Source organism: Palaemon carinicauda, chromosome 36, assembly GCF_036898095.1.
Source record: "Palaemon carinicauda isolate YSFRI2023 chromosome 36, ASM3689809v2, whole genome shotgun sequence".
Classification (NCBI taxonomy): Eukaryota; Metazoa; Arthropoda; class Malacostraca; order Decapoda; family Palaemonidae; genus Palaemon; species Palaemon carinicauda.
Window position 1 is genome coordinate 7341982 of NC_090760.1, and position 19674 is coordinate 7361655.

General features: G+C 38.4%; 1 protein-coding gene across 1 annotated transcript in view; it reads left to right on the forward strand.

Annotated features, from left to right (window-relative positions):
- LOC137628319 (anion exchange protein 2-like) overlaps positions 1 to 19674 on the forward strand; it is a 199764-nt gene that overhangs the window by 107068 nt on the left and 73022 nt on the right. The window contains exons 3-6 of the mRNA XM_068359482.1: positions 1505 to 1525; positions 11973 to 12192; positions 12811 to 12932; positions 13249 to 13334. Of these exons, the coding sequence (XP_068215583.1) occupies positions 1505 to 1525; positions 11973 to 12192; positions 12811 to 12932; positions 13249 to 13334 (449 nt within the window). The remainder of the gene's footprint in view (positions 1 to 1504; positions 1526 to 11972; positions 12193 to 12810; positions 12933 to 13248; positions 13335 to 19674) is intronic.

Here is a 19674-nt window from a genome sequence, read left to right on the forward strand (position 1 = left end):
GACTGACATGGTTGGTTACCTGTTGAGAACACACGTATTAGGTGTGTGCTCTGCCATACTTTGCAAGAAGAATCGAGCCAATGCACCAGTCCCCATTTTCCATCCTTTTATTGCATTAGGGCCAATTTTATACAGTACTCTTAATGACTGACATGGTTGGCTACCTTTTGAGAACACACCTGTTAGGTGTGTGCTCTGCCATACCTTACAAGAAGAATTGAGCCATTTTGTTCCAACTAATCTTTCATATTTTATGAATCTGACTAGATAAAATCATACTCGAGAACAATGGTTTGCTTACTATGAAATAGATAAAATTTTTCTAAATATGCTCTGTATTTCATCTTAGTCTTAAGGGATAACTTCTTGATTGGAATTCCAGAAGTCCTGGAGTTCTTTTTCTTCAAGTTTAGTTTTATGATAATGAGTATTGTACTCCTTTTTACAGAGTAGCTAGTATGGTTAGAAGGTAATTGTTAAAGTTTTATAGAATTTCAGCCTTACATTTCATGTGGTTAAATGTTATTGATTTTTTATCAGCCTTATTTTCAGTGCTTTTTATTTCCTTTTGAAATGCAACCTCTTTACGTCATTGGGAACGCAGTACCTAAATTATTACTGTCCTTTAGAATTTGTGGTTTTAACTTTCATTGTAACTATAGTCCATTGCTTTTAGCGAGGCAGATTTGCATCGACTCGCAACGGTGCCCTTTTAGCTCGGAAAAGTTTCCTGATCGCTGATTGGTTAGAATTATCTTGTCCAACCAACCAGCGATCAGGAAACTTTTCCCAGCAAAAAGGGCACCGCTGCGAGTCGGTGCAAATATGCCTCGCTAAAAGAAATGGACTATAGATATCCTTATATCTTTTCGTTCGTAAAAATCTAGTTTCCTTATGTATTTATGTACAATCTAAGACATTTTGGAGTTTTGTATTTTTAAGATTTCCTATTTTTATCATGCTTATTGTTGTTCATGCATTTTGGAATTCTTCATAAGACCTTTTATATGTATAATACCTGAATTTTTGTTTGCTATATCTTTCGTCCATTTCATGATCTTGCATACTCTATTCGTATCTGTCCTTGCTTCTCATCATAGACTTTAGGTGAATTTAAAAAAAAAAATGTGCTGCATTATAACCCCTCTCAAATGAATGCTGTCTTAGTGCATGTACAGTAAATGGCATTAATGAATTTAATTTGTAGATTTTTGTAGATTATCATTGAGAAATTTGCGAGTTCTTTTTTTGTGAAAGCACAAACATCGCTTTCTTTAAGTATGCTTCTAGTTGCATGTAGACCTTTTGAATATAAGTAAATTTTTTATCATACATCACAGTGTTTTGCAATTGTTGATTTTAAAGCTGCTAAGAATTTGAATATTATGGTAGATATCTAATCTTTTTGAAATAGAATACCTTATGGAAGCGTGCTGTATTGAGCTTTCTGACGAGGGGAGATGAAAATTCATATCGTTAACCTTTGTTTCTTCCTTTTCCTTAGAGCTTGCAGACAGACAGTGAGGTAAATCTATTCCTTTATGTATATAGTTTTAACAGTATTGTCTAACAAATACTGAATAATCTTTTTATTCATTTATTGAACCTCCAGTTTTTTGAGATTGTATGGTCTTACAACCGGAGAGGAAAATATGTTCAGTATCTTTAACCTCTTGTCTTTTCTTTTCTTTAGAGCTTACAGACAGACAGTGAGGTAAATCTGTTCCTTTATATACAAAATTATACTTTTACCGTTCAGTGTAATTTATGTCGTTTTATTATGGTATTGCGTAATTGAAAAATACGTATACTGTATGCTGTCTTATTTTGGCAGTCTTTATAATTAGCTCATCCCTCATTTCCTGGCATTTTTTCTATGGAAGATTAGTTTAATTTTTTTTTCCATATCCTATTATATGTTAGAAGTCGCATACACATCCCTTATTTTACTTCACATACCTTTGGTTCAGTATTACTGCTTTATAAACATCTATGAGAAGTACATTATGTGAAATGTCAAATACCTTTGGTTTGGTTTTATTTAAACATATGTGGGAAGTATGTGAACTGTGCTGAGAGTCCAGTAGCAAAGGAAAGCTATTTTTGTTTGTTCCTATGCTAACAAGCCTTGCGTTATTTATGTGGATTATCACGCTGAAAGGTAGCCATTAGACTTTAGTTGCGAGGTGGCAACCCTGCCTAACCACTTGAGCGGGTAGGTTGGGGGTGGCTGGGGAGTACCCAGCCATCCCTATATATACTCTCACAGCTGTGAGATGTCACTTTTTCTTTTGGTTCAATTGAGATCGGACGTGTCCACTCTCTTCCTGACTGTTATTGGACTTTTTCAATTTTGCTTTCACTTTTCTGGTGTGCGTGTCTTCTCTTGCGATTGTCTTTATCATCCGAACCTGTTTGGGGTGCGAGGGTGCCGCGTTCTGGAGCTTCATGTCGTCGTTGGAGACCGACCTGCACTCTTTGTGTCGTATTTGCTGAGCTCATCGATATGAGCAAGGTTCGCCTAGCGCAGAGTGTATGGCGTGGTCTGCCTCCCAATGGGAGAAATTTGGGCATCATAGGAAGAAGATGAAGCGCGACTGTTCTCCCTCAGTGGCGAGCAAAGCGCGTTCTTCTACTTCTTCTCGAAAGCTCCTTCTCGCTCGTGGTCTTCCGAGGGACGATCGAGTAGGAGCGCAGATCGATTAACTCCTTGGCAACCCCGATGTACTTGGAGGGGGTGTTGTTGCTTCTCCTAGAGGAGCAACTTCTCCTCCAGCCGCTGGCGAGCCATTCTCCCTTTCAGATCTGTTGCAGGTGTGGTCATCCTTAGAGATATTTGGGACCCCCTTCGAAGGAGGAGCTGCAGCACGTTCTTCAGCTTGGTACCAGGAAGGACCCTTCTCCGGAGCCGTCAACATCTCTCACTCTGAAACTAGGCGAGGTCCATCTTTCGCCGAGGTCCATCTTTCGCCCTCTCCTTAACCTTCCACGCGTGGACAAGGTGATCGCTTGTGTTCGGCTCTCCAAAGCCCCCTGCTAATGATGAACCCTCTCACCATCCTGAGACCTCATCGTCCCCTAACCGTCAACCCTTTGTTTCTTCCCACAGAAACTTGCAGGTTGCAGGTGTAGATCATCGTGGACCAGCGCTCCTACCATCAGCAGCGCGAAAGGACGAGCATCATCATCGCCTCGGCCTTCTGGACTCTCTTCCCCTGATTGCCGTTCGCTTGATCGCAAGATCTTATAGATTGTATTGTAGGTCATCAGGGAATTCCAGGGTTTACCTAGAGGCTCAGAGCTTCCTCCATGGGTGAACACGTTCATGTCCACCCTCCTGAAGACTCTGAACGTGGCTCCTACACTGTCACAACCTCCGACTGCCCTAGTCAAGGTAACCCCTAGGATCCCCCTGGAACCCTTGACGAGTTCATTTGGGAGTCAGGACCCTAGAAGGAAGTCAACGGCAGACAGTGTGTGTAGATCACCTCCGCCCTGATCGCGTGCTGAAGGTCCTATTCCTTCTGATCCTTATATAGCCAACTTACCTTTTACGCCAATAAAAGTAAAGGAGGTCATCACTAAGAAGCAGAAGAGAAGGATGAGAGGTGTAACACTACCTCACGCCGACATCATCCGTCCTAGGACGAGTAAGTTGATAGGCTTGCCCAGGGAGATCTCGATCCATCCCTTCAACCCTCAAGAAAATGAGGTAGTGCCAACGTACTAGCATCCAGTTTCTCTACCTCCTCCAGAGGACAAGCCTTCAGCTCCTACTGCCAAGGCTTCGTCAAATTCCTCGAAAACCTTGCAGGTTTCCCCTCCTAAGGCTGGGGAGGAACGTCCTTTGCACAGGGAATCGAAGGACACTAAGACGAAACCTAAGAATGCTGCAGCACGGAAAGTTAGAATGGCTGAGGCACAGAGAAGGTTCCCTGTGGCAGGTCCTCCCAGTGATTCTGTTGACCCTTACCTACCCCAGGTTTGGATGTGAGCCTTGAGGTGAACGACCCCTTAGAATCTGAAGACGAGAATCTTCCAAAGGCGGCCGTCTGAATTATCACTCCGAACAGGAGGGACGTGAGTCGGAGCATACCTTTTAGCAGGTCCTTGCCTGTATGAGGGCCATCAACAGGCTGACCACTCTGGTTCCATCATCCTGGAAGGGAAGGATATGGTTCTCGACAAGATATTCTAGACCCAGGAGCATTCCAGGTCCAGCGAAGCTCTGCCCTGGTCCAAGGGTTTGACAGCTGCCAAAAGGGAAGCTATCGTCCAGATAGCTCGAACTTCTAGTTCCTTGAGGGCAGGTTCCTTTTCTTGGTCCCTTCCTCTTCCTTTTGTTCTACAAAGGAAGTATTAAGAGATCAACGGGGAACCACATTCCACCATGACCCTCGACCCTTCGGTAGAGTCCCTAATGAAGGGTGTACCGACTCAGACCCTCTCCTCTATGAAGGCCTCCCTTTCGGCAGTTGAGCTCTTGAACATAGAGAGAGGCGCGAAGTAAACCTTGTAGGCTGCTTCATGGCTCGATCTATGGCTAGGATCCTTAGGCTTTTTGGTTCGCTTCCACAATCTTTCAAAGGAGTCTGTCAGGAAGACCATGGAGTCTTTCCTGTTGTCAACTGCTGCACCATACGATCTCCGGCCTTTGGTCAGAGTCAGAAAGGTACCAGCACATTAATCTTCTAGTCCAACAATGGTGGGACAACATTGACGTGTACGCCTTTTTCCCCATTTTGTCTGATGAGAAGACTGCTCAACAAAACCAGAGTGTCCAAAGATCTAATGATGACCCTTGTAGCTCCGCTATGGCATCATGCAGAGTGGTTTCAGGACCCCTTAAACTTCTGGTAGATTTACCGAGAGAACTCCCTCCGCGAACAGATCTACTCAAACAACCACACGCGAAAATATTCCACAAGACCTTGCAGTTGCTTCGACTTCACGCGTGGAGACTATCCAGCGTCTCCTCTCTCAGAATGGCTTTTCTCAACAAGTTGCGGAGCGGTCTGGATACTTGTGTAGGTCCTCAGCCTAGGACTACTAGGCAGAATGGAGAGTATTCTGTGGTTGGTGTCGTGGAAGGAATATCTCTCCACTCGATGCCACTATTCCAGTAATAGTGGAGTCCCTTATATACCTGCTGGAGGAAATGCTTCTTTTGGTATTGGCGGTGAAAGGCTATCACTCAACCCTAAGCCAACCTTTAAGCTGAAGGGAGTGGATATTTCCTCTTCGTTGGAGCTTTCTTTACTCATATGGAGTTATGAGATCACTTGCCCTCAGTCAGAGATTAGGCCTCCTCTTTGGAATGTGGTTCACATCTTGAGATCCTTGAAAGGACCTCCTTATGAATCATTACGCCATGCAACTGACAGAAATCTCGCTTTGAAGAATGCGTTTCCTGCTCCCTTTATCCTCGGCAAAGAGAGTCAGCGAACTTCATGGCCAATCGTATGACATCGCCCATTCAAGGGGATGGTGCAAGTGACACTCGGCTTTGTCCCTGAGTTTATTGCTAAGACTTAAAATCCAGGGGTGCTGGACCATAGATTCGGGCCCTTTCAGATTGCGAGTCTTCGTTCTGTAACCAACGACCCAGATCAATTGTTACTATGCCCAGTGAAGAATTTGAGATACTATCTTAATTGCACTGCAGCAACACGGCCCAGAATAACACCTCTGTTTGTTAGTTCAGGGTGAGTAAAGAGGAGGATCACCAAAAACATGGTTCCTCCTGGATTTGCCAAGGAATCGAAAGAGCCTTGGCTCCCGGTCCTCCTCAGGCTTGTCGACCTAGAGCCCATATTGTCAGGAGAATTAGTGCTTCCCTGGCATTCAAACGCAACTTCTCCGTGTTGCAAGTTCTCCAAGCAGGCATGTGGAAGAGACAGACCACCTTCACAGCCCATTACTTGAAAGACATGACCCACAGGAGACTCGATACGTTCACTATTGGTGCTATGGTGGCTGCTCAACAAGTGGTTTAAGATACCTCAGGTTCCTTGATGGACAAGTAGCAGTTGGTTGAGGGCATTGGTTACCCGGTTCAAGACTTATGAATGAGAAGAATGCCTGGCTTTCCTTTCTTCATCTTTCCCTCCCTTGGGGTACAGCACCATGAGTCCCTCTGCAAGCTGGCTTCAACCTCTGCAGGTAATTATCACTTCTCTTGTGTAGCCTAGTATAAGTTATAAATTTGTTGTACTGTCCACGTGCCCATTGCTTTCTGTGAGGGCGCAATGCGATACGTTTTGTTTTCCTATATAAACTCAGAAGGCATTCATAGAAATTAACAACCTCTATGACACTGTATTGCACAGGCTGTGACTATACTCACTTTGTATATTTCATCGAAGTGTCAAAGTTTTCCTTAGACCAGAGTCACATTCTGTACTAGGTAAAACTGGGTTAATGTCCATGCCAGATCTAGGACTTCCGCCCACCTAAGAGTCGGTCATCCACATAAATAACGGAAGGTTTGTTAGTATGGGAATAAATGACAAATTCAAAGACAATTTGTATTTTTCCCTAAATACAAACCTGGAGTTATTTATATAAATTGAGCTGCCATCACCTGTCCTCCAGAAGTTCTGCCTGCAATCAAAAGCAAGTTGTCTCACTGCTGTGAGAGCATATATAGAGGTGGCTCGGTACCCCCAGCCTACCCTCTCAAGCGGTTAGGAAGGGTTGCCACCTCGCAATTAAAGTTTAATGGCTACCTTCCAGATGCGCTGAAAGATAATCCACATAAATAACTCGAAGTTTATATTAATTAGGGAAAAATACAAATTATATCCGAATTTGTTATATTTGCATGAAAAGCTATGTACAGTAATTGCATTTAAACACGGTTTGCTCTCATAGCTTAGGAAATTGCCTCCTTTTTTAAGGTTGGGGAATATAAACTCATTCCTTAATATGGATTGCTTGTGCTAATCATTTTCAAACAGATTGACTTGAAGGATATAAGGAATTTATTGTCTTCTCAGTTTTTTATATTTTACTTTTCTCTCATGGCTAATTTTTCAGTCAGTGCTTACCTTAGATTAATGTGAAAGTGTGTGAGACCGCTTTTTATGTATTGGCTTTGTAAACTTTGTAATTTAGTGAGATTTACTGATGCTTTTGTATTTGAAACCTTAAACATTCATGTGATAAATGGAAAACTTTTGTTGTGTTTTAGAGTTAATTGATTTTTTTTTTTATATTCATAAGCAGTAAAGGATGGAGTCTCTCTGTTGATTACATGTAAGGAGGAAACCATATGATAGGAAAAATAACTAGTTATGATTGAATGTTGCCAGTAATATATATATATATATATATATATATATATATATATATATATATATATATATATATATATGTATATATATATGTATATATATATATATATATATATATGTATATATATATAATATATATATATAATATATATATATATATATATATATATATATATATATATATATATATACATATATATATATATATACAGTATATATATATATAGATATAGAGATATAGATAGAGATAAATACAGTAAACAACACTGTACTTGTCTTGTCAATGGGCTATAGTTTTTAAATGTTTAGCTAATTATTCCTCAAATAAAAAGTGATCTAGATGGGGATTTTAGTAATTTTAGTTGAAGCTAGGAAATTATTTTTGCACTATTACACGATTTAGGCCTTTATTATTTTATTATAACTAGATAAAACTTAATCAACCATTCTAGGTTTTAGAATGATCTGTCTCATTTTCAGTTGGTTAATTTCTGCCCCACCATTATTGTATGAATTAGATCTATGTATCATATCCAGTCATGAAAGACTGCTCTATTATTAGTACGTTAACAAGGGGTGCAGACAGTTTTACCTATACAAATGTAAATAACAGTCTCTTATTTTGGTAATAACTTTATTAATACGTTAACAAGGGGGCAGACAGTTTTACCTATACAAATGTAAATAACAGTCTCTTATTTTGGTAATAACTTTATTAATACGTTAACAAGGGGGCAGACAGTTTTACCTATACAAATGTAAATAACAGTCTCTTATTTTGGTAATAACTTTATTAATACGTTAACAAGGGGGCAGACAGTTTTACCTATACAAATGTAAATAACAGTCTCTTATTTTGGTAATAACTTTATTAATACGTTAACAAGGGGGCAGACAGTTTTACCAGTACAAATGTAAATAACAGTCTCTTATTTTGGTAATAACTCTGTGTAATTCATGTGAAGAGAGAGAATTTAGTATTTAGCTTTGTTAAATATTCAGGAAAGCTAGATATTGTCATCGCATTTCTTTATCAAGAATATCTTTAGCTTCGTCATATTGTATGAAGGTATGCACTTTTGGGTAGAGAGATAAAAACTACCAGTTATTTGGAAGAGAACTCATAAATCTATGCTAATGTGCATCTAGTACTGTGTAGCTTGTTCTTCATTTAACATTAGTTTTGATAGATTCACTGGGCCATTGCATCTTGTTATATCACCATAAACTGCTGAGAGTTCTGGAAACGGACACAAAATCTTGGATTTTAGGCTGAAATATTGTAGATACATAATTTGTCTTCATCGTACAGTACAGTATTTAGAGTTTTTGAAGATTTCTTGACACAGTTTTGAGATTGTTGTTGGTAAAGTGGTTTTGATCTTAATTTTCTTGCATTTTGTGTAAATGTACTTTCAAATTGACTGTTATTCGGTACTGAAGGAGTATTATGGAAGCATATTTCTTGCTATTTTTGTGATTTAATATTATTTGATATTAATTTTAACACAAAATGTTCCCTAAGGATATATGTTTACATAGTCAGTATGATGTTTATACAGGCTTTATGACCAGCATCACACAACCTTAGATTAATCTATCAGCCATTATTAGTTGATACTAGAACGCTTCAGATGGTTTATTTACACGGTACTTTTACACGATATTATGACAGATATTTTATCTACCCTGTCATTCAGCTTGAATGTGTATCTGTATGTCATTGTTTGGAGAATGATGAATTGCAAAACTTGCAGCTATCATCTCTTAAATTTGTTAATCATGTTTGATTTAGCTTTCAAGATGGTAGTTCCTTAAACTTTTTCTCATTAGGATATACTCATTCCATTTAAGTGGTATATAAAGGTTTCCTAGTTACGTAAGACATTGTGGTTTGATGTCTTTATCTTGGAAGAAGAAAGGAAGTTTATTGTGCTCTCTATTTAGAATGAATGCATATAAGTCTTGTGAATTTTTTGAAACATTGCATGCTGCAAGAATACCCTAGCCATTTACAATTGTTCCCTTTAGACTTTACAAGTACTTGTGTTTTTCATTGCATGTTCAAGTAATTAGACACACGTAAACTGAAATCAAATGCTGGAGATAGTAATTAGACAGACTTGAAGTGAAATCAAACGCTGGAAATAGTAATTAGACAGGCTGGAAATAGTAATTAGACAGACTTGAAGTGAAATCAAACGCTGGAAATAGTAATTAGACAGGCTGGAAATAGTAATTAGACAGACTTGAAGTGAAATCAAACACTGGAGATAGTAATTAGACAGACTTGAAGTGAAATCAAAAGCTGGAGATAGTAATTAGACAGACGTAAACTGAAATCAAATGCTGTGGATAGTAATTAGACAGACTTGAAGTGATATCAAACACTAGAGATAGGGGTAATTAGACAGACTTAAAGTAAAATTAAGTGCTTGACATACTTAAATTTGAAATCTCTTGTTAACTGTAGTTTGTAAGACCTTGATAATTCTGGTAGGTAAAAAAAACTAAATGTAAATGGAAGAAATTTGTAAAGAATGGAACATATTTTGTGAATGTAAACTTTGTTTTTATCAACAGCTATACTTACAATATTTTCAGAATGTAAGCTCTTTTCCTTTGATATATTATCATCATTGGCTTGTACTCTTTTTCTTTGATGTGTTATCATTAGCTTGTACATTAGAGTACTGTATTAACTCTTTTGTATACTGTACATGCTTTAATGCACAGCACTCCTTGACATTGTTTCTAGATAAATTACTATCTCTTGTTTTAAGCAATAGCTATAGACAGTTCTCTCTGGGTCATTTACGCCCATATTAACACCATCGATGTTTTCTTCTAAAGCGATCTTTATAGTTTCCTTAAAAATATATATTTTTACTTAGAGATAATTTATAAAAAGAATGAATAACTTTCAGTGTATAATTTGAGATTAATGGATTTTAATGCTTATTAGAGAGTTACAGTACTTGGGGTCAATGTTGAATTATTTTTATTACAATTTTCAGGGAGCCTACGTGTTACACAGTCCCTTTAGGACCCAGCCCATCCCCATATCATTCCACCAGAGTTTTGCAATTCATAAATATTCTTTGAGTTATTAATTTACAAAGAAAACAGTCACTGTAAACTTAACATGAAGACTACTGATATTGCATTAAATGTTACAGGTTTTATATTAACCCTTTTACCCCCAGGCTATTTGGAACTTTCCATCCCTTTACCCCGAGGGGTTATTTTTTTTAAGCACATTTTGCAGTATATTTTTTTTTTAAATTGCTCTAACAGTCTTAATTTTCGTCATAGAGAGGTCAGGTTGGTCTCATTCTCTGGGAAAATGCCTGAAGTTTCTCAAAAAATTATCAAAAATATGCAAAAAAAAAAAAAAAAAAAATGTAAATAGCAGTTTTTTGCAAGGACGTACCGGTACGTCCATGTGGGTAAAGGGATGAGTTTTGTGAAACGTACAGTACTAGTATGTTCTTTTGGGGGTAAAAGGGTTAATAATTCATTTTGAAACCTGATCTGTAAAGCAATGACCAAATGTATTTTGTACAAAATATGTATAAGAAACCAACAAAATTATAATTTTTTTGATTGAACTTTCAAAAGCACAACTTTCCTAATTCCTGTGGTTTTTTATTTTGAAGATTTAAGGGAATCTGTACTTTAGTAAACCCAATAAATATTTGTAATAAGGTCTTATTAATTTTATTAATTTATTTATTCATAATTAATAATGCCTTTATTGCCTTACAGAATCTATATTAGGTTCCTATTAATATTAGTTCCGTAGAAGCCCCTTTTTAGTGTTAGTAAGTTGACCGTTGAATTTAGAATTAATCTTGTGCTCTAAATACTAAATTTTCTACTTTATTAGCTGCATGAGCATGTAACAAAGCTCTAAATATTTCCATGTTACATAAAACACTATTTTTGTTTTTGTTTTGTTTCTATGAACCTTCACGATGTTGATATTACCTCTTTGAAAGTATGCTAATATCGACATTTACCCTTTAAAACTAGAAAAATTTTCCAATTTCTTTCCTACAATAATCTAAGGCCTCTGGTCTGGTATTGAGACAATCTAGCAGAAAATAGCAATGATCTTAGGTCTGGTAGTCCATACTGTCCTTTGTCTTCGTCTCCTCAATCTCACTTTAGCAATTGTATAGTCCTATTACTTGGTGTGTGAAGTCTCCAGAACTGAATTCATCTCAAGATTGTCTCTTTGTGAATAAAAAAACTGATAAAGAACTAATTTCAAATGGTGGGATTATTCTCATGGGTTAACCCAGGTAGTTTTGTCATGAGTCAGGGTTCCAGATCTCTGTTTTCTCATGGATACTTCATAAAAGCCGCTGGTAATAGGGAATGTGTGGTGGTGTATTCCGTCAACGTGGCAGCAATAAATTGTTTACGGAACGGATTCAAGAGGTTATTTACATTGGCTGTTAGGTTGTTTTGATACTAGACTAGAAGCATAAGCCTAGTGAAGGAAAGAAAATGGGAATTTTTTTTCATTTGAGGGGTAACCATTGATGTAAGCAAGTTTCCAGAGAGAAATATTTATGCAATTGCTTAGTACAGAAATAACCATTTTTATTATTCAAATTCCTTTTTTGATATTAACAATACAGGTATTAACAGTTGACATTTGTCTTTCAGCCCTCAGAATATGAGGAAGAGTTCAAGGCTAAACGCCTATCCACAGAGCAGCTAAATGAAGACATGGACAAGATATTTGAAACGCAAGATGATGAAGATTTCTCTATCGCCAAACTAACCGATACTAGTGCACCTTGGTCTCCGGGATATGAAGAAAATATGCAGACTGCAGCTCGTGATACCGAAGGGTCTCGCTATCGAGATTTGGACGACGTCAAGTGTGAGTCTTTAATTTGGCTGACAATACATTCTTTTCTTTTTTTTCGGATTTTAAAAACTGTCTCAATATGTAAGGATTTCCAAGCTCTAGTACTTTTGAAGTCAAAGGCTATCGTTAACGTAATGTATACAGTACACAGCTATTGGATGGAAGGCCATTGATAATCTTGAAGAGTATGCATTTCTGTGTAAGGTGTTTTGCAGCCTTAATTAAACAAAAATTATCATAATTCTTTTCCATAGTGGAATGAAAAGAAAAGATTAACAAATATTCTAAGGACTAAAAGGAAATCTAGCTATTTTTTTTAAGACATCAGCTGTTTTACCGAGGAGGATGACCTATTTGTCTGAATATTTGTTTGGTTAGTCAGAAAAGTTCACTAGTTCCGGGAACTGGACCATTTTTAATATCCCAATCTTAGTACGAATGTGTCTGGCATGTGAATGGTACTTTATCATTGTTTTATTTCTATTTTGTGTCTAAGACTTAGCAAGTCATTTACTCTACCTTACAAAGGGTATTTGGACTTTTATCTCGTCTTTTTTTTCCACGTCTGGTTCTATAGAAAAAATTTATAAATTCATGTACCATTACTAAAGTTGCCTCTTACTATTTCAGTCCATCGGAGCGATAGTTTCCCTCATGTTCATCATCCGCTGAAACCCCATCACCACCGCGTTCGCAAGAGGAGCCATCGCACAAGTGTCAGTGAAGAAACTCCCCCACCCTACGTAAAATTAGTATGTGACCTTGTGTGTTAGTTAATAATCTTAATACATAACATGCTTTACCAGTATACTGTATTACAGTATGGTGCAAGTTAGCTTTTCTTGATTTTCTCTACTGCTCCACCTTAAGTGAATTTTATAACCACTGGTTACTGACTTATCTAAACTTTAAACATTTATAATTTTTTCAGTGTGAAGTAGCTTAGTGTAATTTTTTATGCAAACTGTGATTATTTATAATTGAAGTTACACAAAGTGGAAAAAGAAATTATTCATTGTAGAATTATTTCATGACATACTTACCCATTTCTTGTTTACATTTTATCAGGATAACGAGGAAGAGCAGAAGGCTGATAAGGGAGGCGTCAAGTTTCATATTGGGGACTCTGAATTAGCTGCAGGCTCATCAGTGGGGTTAGTATCATATTATTGTTTTCCTGTTTACCTTAAAATATGAATATGACAATGTCCTTAGTTTTTGTTTCTCTCTAGTTCCATTTAATGGTATATGGTTTCGTATTTCATAGAAGTTACCTGGTGAAAATATGAGTTTTATCTTTTCTGTGCCAAAGTTCGTGATAAATGTCAAAATGTAACCTTCCATTAAAAGATGAGTTTTGCAGTGGTAGATGTCCTTGGATTTATACTCCTGACAGTGGTGTTATTGTAATTAGATGGTTTTAGTCTAATATCATTGTGGTTGGTTTTTACTAATGAAAGATAAAAAAAATCTGGAAATTTCTAAGTTGTATGGAGATATTACCAAAATACATGTATCCTATTTTATATTTCATTGTAACAATTTATTTTATACTCTCTTGAATGTGTCACAGTACCTCCTATGGTAAATTCGTCTGCTAACTAATGACACGTCACCCACTGAAAACATGACTAATGCTGAAGCCAATGCTTACCCAGGCGTTTGTTTTTCTCCCAACAACCATCTTTTCAAAATTCGTCGATAAGGCCGTACGCATTGTTAATCGCTCCTAAATCTTAACGAGTTTTCGGGATGTGTACCTCAACTTCAAATTTCAGATGGTATGGGGATTGATGGTAAAAGGTCGTCTTGTTACATAATATGAGTTTGTTCCAACACAGGAACTTACCGAGAACTACTTTCTTAAGAGTTACCTGGAACCTCCTCTCAACCGACCAGAGTTTTGGGTAGTTTACCCTACTTCCGTTTTCTGTAATGGTAGGCCTAGGCGGAAGGATATGTGCCCTGAGGGCAGTCTCGAGGCAGGCCTCATGTTATCTTGGGTCTTGACCTTCAGTAAGTTCTCTAATCGCGTCGTGATATCATCTCGGTGCGACCCTTTGTGTCCCCGACTCTTGCGTTCCACGTGTGTTTCCTCGTGGTCCGTTGTGCTTTCCCTCGTGCTTTCGCGCTTATAACTTAATTCCCTCGTGTTTTCCCTTGTGTTTATTAGTTTTCTCTTATCATTTTCCGCTACGATGATAAAAGGTTGTCTCGTTACATATGAGTTTTGTTTCGACTTCATATGAATGAGAAAGCCTACCCTAAATTTGGAACTTGTCAGTAATGAATTGGATTTAGCCATAGCATTGATCTGTTTGTCAAATTTCAGATGTCAACATACAGAGTAAATGACGCTTTTATAAGAACTTGGCTTCAACAATAAATTCATTTATTTTTAGCCAACATGGTTGTGTTATATACAGCATGCTACATGTATACTGTATATACAGTATTGTAAATCTGTATGGCATGGATCTGCTCTTCATTACATGACATAATGTAGGGGTATACCATACTTAGTTTACCAGATGTTTCACAGTAGGCGAGATTGTTTTATATATATATATATATTGTATACAGTAATATATATGTACTGTATATGTGAGGACTGTCGTACATTCAGATACTGTAGGCATTTTCCTTTAAGATAGCTGGTACGGTGCTTTTTAACTTTAGTTGAATTAGGAAGCCAGTATTGAATTATTCATACTCTGAAAGCTTGAAAGTATGAATTTGATAATGTATGCATGTATACATTATAAATACAAGTATTGCACACCATTTTTATTATCACAAACTAGTATCTATGATACTGTAAAACAATGGTTACATTTTCTAGCTTTGGTTATAAAACTAGAGATATTTTTAGATTGGTTACTTATGCTAATAGTGAATGTATTTACATAGTAATGTGTTAGAGATTGTTTTTTGCGAGGATTGGGTACTTTCCATCTGTAGGTGGTGTTCTTCCCCCCCTCCTGTCCTTAGGGATTGATAACGGGATGACTGGATGGACTACTCAATTCTAGGACAATGCTTGGGATACACTTAAGTTGCCTTCCCAATACCAGGAGAATTTCCAGTAGGTGTCGACTAATATGTAGTTAGTCATCATCAAGTACGGGGTGTTCGATGTCGAACGGCCCTGGCCCTCTGCACAAAACATCTCCATTCATTCCGGTCTTGAGTCTTCCTTTCCAACTCCACCATCGTTAGCCCGCACATCTCCTTGATATTGTCACTCAATCTAGTTTTAGGCCTTCCTCTCGTTCTTGTACCATAGACTGATTCAAATTAGTAGCGTTCTTTCCAGAATATTGTGTTTCCGAACCTGGTGTCCAATAAAAGTTAGTTTTCTTTCATCCCAAATATCAAGTAATCTTTTTTCGATATTGATCTTTTGTAGAACTTCCACGTTAGTCTTTTTCTCAATCCAGCTTATCCTAAGGACTCTTCTGTAACACCATAGTTCAAAACTTAGTTAGTAGGTGGAGTTAATTCCTCAGAGCCTTGTTGAGGGTTCCTTTTACTAACTTCACCTCATCAGAATGTTCTCAATTATCCTTTGGGTAGGTAAGGAAATATAATCTTCTAGTTCTCTTGGGATAAATAAATTTCATGTGGTCCAGTTGGCCAGCCCTTAGCCCGGCAATTTTCCTATAATGAGGAGTTGTAGTTAGTGGCTGTCCCTTTTCCCTTGGTGGACGGAGAAGGGAAACTATTTTCCTTGTGGGATACTAATCGAATATTAAATCATCAATTTTGATTTTTCACAATACAGATGAGTGAGTTGAAAATTACGTGTAACCAGGTGGGATGTAATAACCTGCCTAACGTTCGATGGTGCCATGCTTGGTGTCGCTATCATAATGAGTAACATATTTCTTTGGGCAGAGCATGGAACCCTGAAATTAGCCCATTGCTCATAGTGGATTCAAGCAGCTATGAAGAAGCAACCACAAGCAGCGGGGTTGAAAGATCATGTTCTTTTTCTTCTTTCAATGTGGATGAAATGATTTGTGAAGATCTCATAAACTTTGAGTACTTACCAAGTTAGATACTAAGTCTCATCTGCCCAAAAGCACAAGACTCGGATGTAATAGATTTTGGTCAGGAGATTATAGTGGACCTTAACCCTTTTACCCCCAAAGGACATACTGGTACGTTTCACAAACCTCATCCTTTTACCCCCATGGACGTACCGGTACGTCCTTGCAAAAAAATGCTAGTTACATTTTTTTTTCATATTTTTGATAATTTTTTGAGAAAATTCAAGCATTTTCCAAGAGAATGAGACCAACCTGACCTTTCTATGACAAAAATTAAGGCTGTTAGAGCAATTCTAAAAAAATATACTGCAAAATGTGCTGGGGAAAAAATAACCCCTTGGGGGTTAAGGGTTGGAAATTTCCAAAGAGCCTGGGGGTAAAAGGGAATTGGTCAGAAGCTAATTTAGACTGCCTCAGTCTTACTTCAGTGGCCCTCAGAGGGGAATAAAGTTTCCCTTGGAAGGTTCTCATTGAGGGTTCCCCAGGGTTTGGCTTGCTTACTAGTAAAGGTTTGACTAAGGTTACCTCCTGGCAAGTTACAGTCTCTCCTAGGTTTGGCTTGCTTGCATTCCCTGTGGTTGCATCATTTTTCGCTAAGATAGGCAAGGCCTCAGTCCGTTCTCTTTATGGTAGTTCTTTCTGGAGACCTGCCGTTTCTGAGATTTCCATGTTGGTCCTGCTACCTGCAAGTTGTAACCAGCCTTCAGGCTCAAGGTAAAACTTCAGGCAGTGTTGCCTATTCAGAGTCATATCTTTTGTGTTCGGTGATGTGGGAGGAGTTGGTAGGAGTAGGTTCTGCTGTAGAGGTAGAGGAGGGGTACTTTATGGTTAACCCTTAGCACAACCTGGCGTGGGATGTCCCTTTTTACCTCACATGAACATGTTAGGTTGTAGAGGTGTAGATGTTCTCTTCAATGAAGTGGAATTTGAAGACAAAACCAGTTGGTTTGAAAGACTTGGGTGACCTTCCCTATGGATAGGACCCCATGCCAGATAACAACCGACTTAATGGCTTCCCTTCTGGTCCACATCTTTGAACATAAGCTAATGCCATCCAAATTTTTTTTCATACAAATCTGCCTTGACAGAACCTTTCAAGTGGTCTTTTAACATAGATTTAGGTTTGGACATGTTTCACAAACTTACCCAGTATTTGCTGAATATCTTGCTTCTTTAGGCGAGACGGTCACTCCTTCATCATATCTCCTTCACTAACTCCGCTAATATTGCTGGTATTACCCACTCCTGAATTCTTAGTAGAGCCAATTTTCTTCTTCTTTCAAGATGTTGAAATTGTCTTTTCTTCTTTGGCACGATGATATTCTTGCCGAAACAGAGAAAAAGGGATTTTGATGAAGGAAAAATCTATTTCTGGGCGAGGAACCTATGTTGCCCAGTGAAATGCTCCTCTAGCACCATTTCTAAGGCATAGTTATTGCTGAATATACCAGAGAAAAAAGGGTGCATGGAATGCCAGGAATAAACCTAGCTCGCTCACTCTTTGAGTGTCGGTATAGAAAACTGGGGCGTGACTGAACCATGACCATAGGTCCCTCACCAATTAGACCTCTCCCTCATCAACATCCCCTGGAACAACGAGGTGCCGTCCTACACCCGTCTGCTGCCTCCTACTACGATTATCCCTCCCCACCCCTACAAAACGAGTGAATGTCGGAGATGAAACTCAAACGTGTACTGTCTATGAGGTTTCTGCTAGGACTGAAGGCTGAAGGGTGTAATTACCGTGTAATACTGTACTTTGTATTGTGACTCATGAAATCTATACAGATACCATTGCTCACAATTTGTTGTATATTAAAATGTAATAATAATAAAAATTTATGATAACAGAAGAAATACTGCATTTTCTCGTAGGGAACAATGTTTTTGGTTCATTGAGTTACTTTTACTAATTACCCTATAACTATGAAAGTAAGAGGAATTTTAACAAAATATTTCGTATACGCATTCTCCATCGCCATACAAAGCTCTGTGAATTTTTCCTGGATTTTGTGTTTTTCTACCTATACCCCTATATATTGGCATACCGGCTGGGCCTCTTACCATCAGGAGAGAAAGTCAGTGAACTGGCAGCATTCTACAGAGAACTGGAGTTTCTCACACACGCCCCTGGCCATATCCTGATAGTTACCACTGGGTCTCCTCTTTTTAGCTAAAAGGAAAATCCCCTCCATATCTGGACCCAGCTTATTATTATTATAAGCTAATCTATAACACTAGTTGGTAAATCAAGATGCTATAAGCCCAAGGGCTACAATAGGGAAAAAAAGCCCAGTGAGGAAAGTGTACCCTCAAGCATGAGAACTCTAATCCAAGACAGTGAAAGGCCATGGTACAGAGGCTACAGTACTACCCAAGACTAGAGAACGATGGTTTGATTTTGGAGTCTTCTTGAGGGTTTAAAGACTGCTCATGAATGGCAGAGGCAAGAGATAATGACATTGGCCTATCAAGCAGGATATTGCCCTAGAGACTGACCATATATACATATGATCAGCACCCAAGCTTCCTCTCCACCCAAGGTAGGACCATGGAGGGCCAGGCAATGGCTGCTGAAGACTCAGCAGATAGACTTATAGTCCCCCCAAACCCCCCATCCTTAGCTCACAAAGATGGTGAGATTGCAGCGACCAAAGAAACTAACAAACTTGAATGGTACTCGAACCCCAGTCTAGCGTTCACCAGTCAGGGACGTTGCTGCATCGGCCACTACAACCCTTCTCCAAGAAGAGCTGCTTACCATAGCTAAAGAGTCTTCTGTCCTTATCAAGAGGAAAGTAGCCACTGAACAATTACAGTGCAGTAGTTAACCCCTTGAGTGAAGAAGGAATTGTTTGGTATTCTCAGTATTGTAAGGTACAGTATATGAAGGCAGAGGAGAATGTGGAAAGAATAAGCTATACTATTTGGTTTATATGTAGGCAATGATAAAATGAGCTGTAACCAAAGAGAAGGATCCAATGTAGTTCTGTGTGGCCAGTCAAAGGACCCAATAACTAGCGGTAGGATTTCAATGGGTGGCTAGTTCCCTGTGGTAACCTCTGTCTGGTGTCTACCCTGCAGTCATAACTGCAGAGGTTGACATTATCAGAAGATACAGTAGTCTGTTTCAAAACACCCAAACTAACAAGTCCCTTTATACAGGGCTATACAAGTTCTCATGACCTCCTTCATCAAGAAAGCTGGTTCACTCTCTAAAACGTGTGATGTGAGTAAAATTGCTTCTTCGTGGGTATTTTTTGCTAATATGCAATTTCAGGTGATCCAGAATTTGTCGATACATAGGATGTTTATAAGACACTCCTTAGAATAAATCCAAGTGGTACAATGAGCATAAGAGGAGCTCGGTTCCATCGTATCACATATGGGGGAAATCGTGTAGAAGAGAGGGATCTTCAACCGAGTCTCTCGGCAGAGGCAC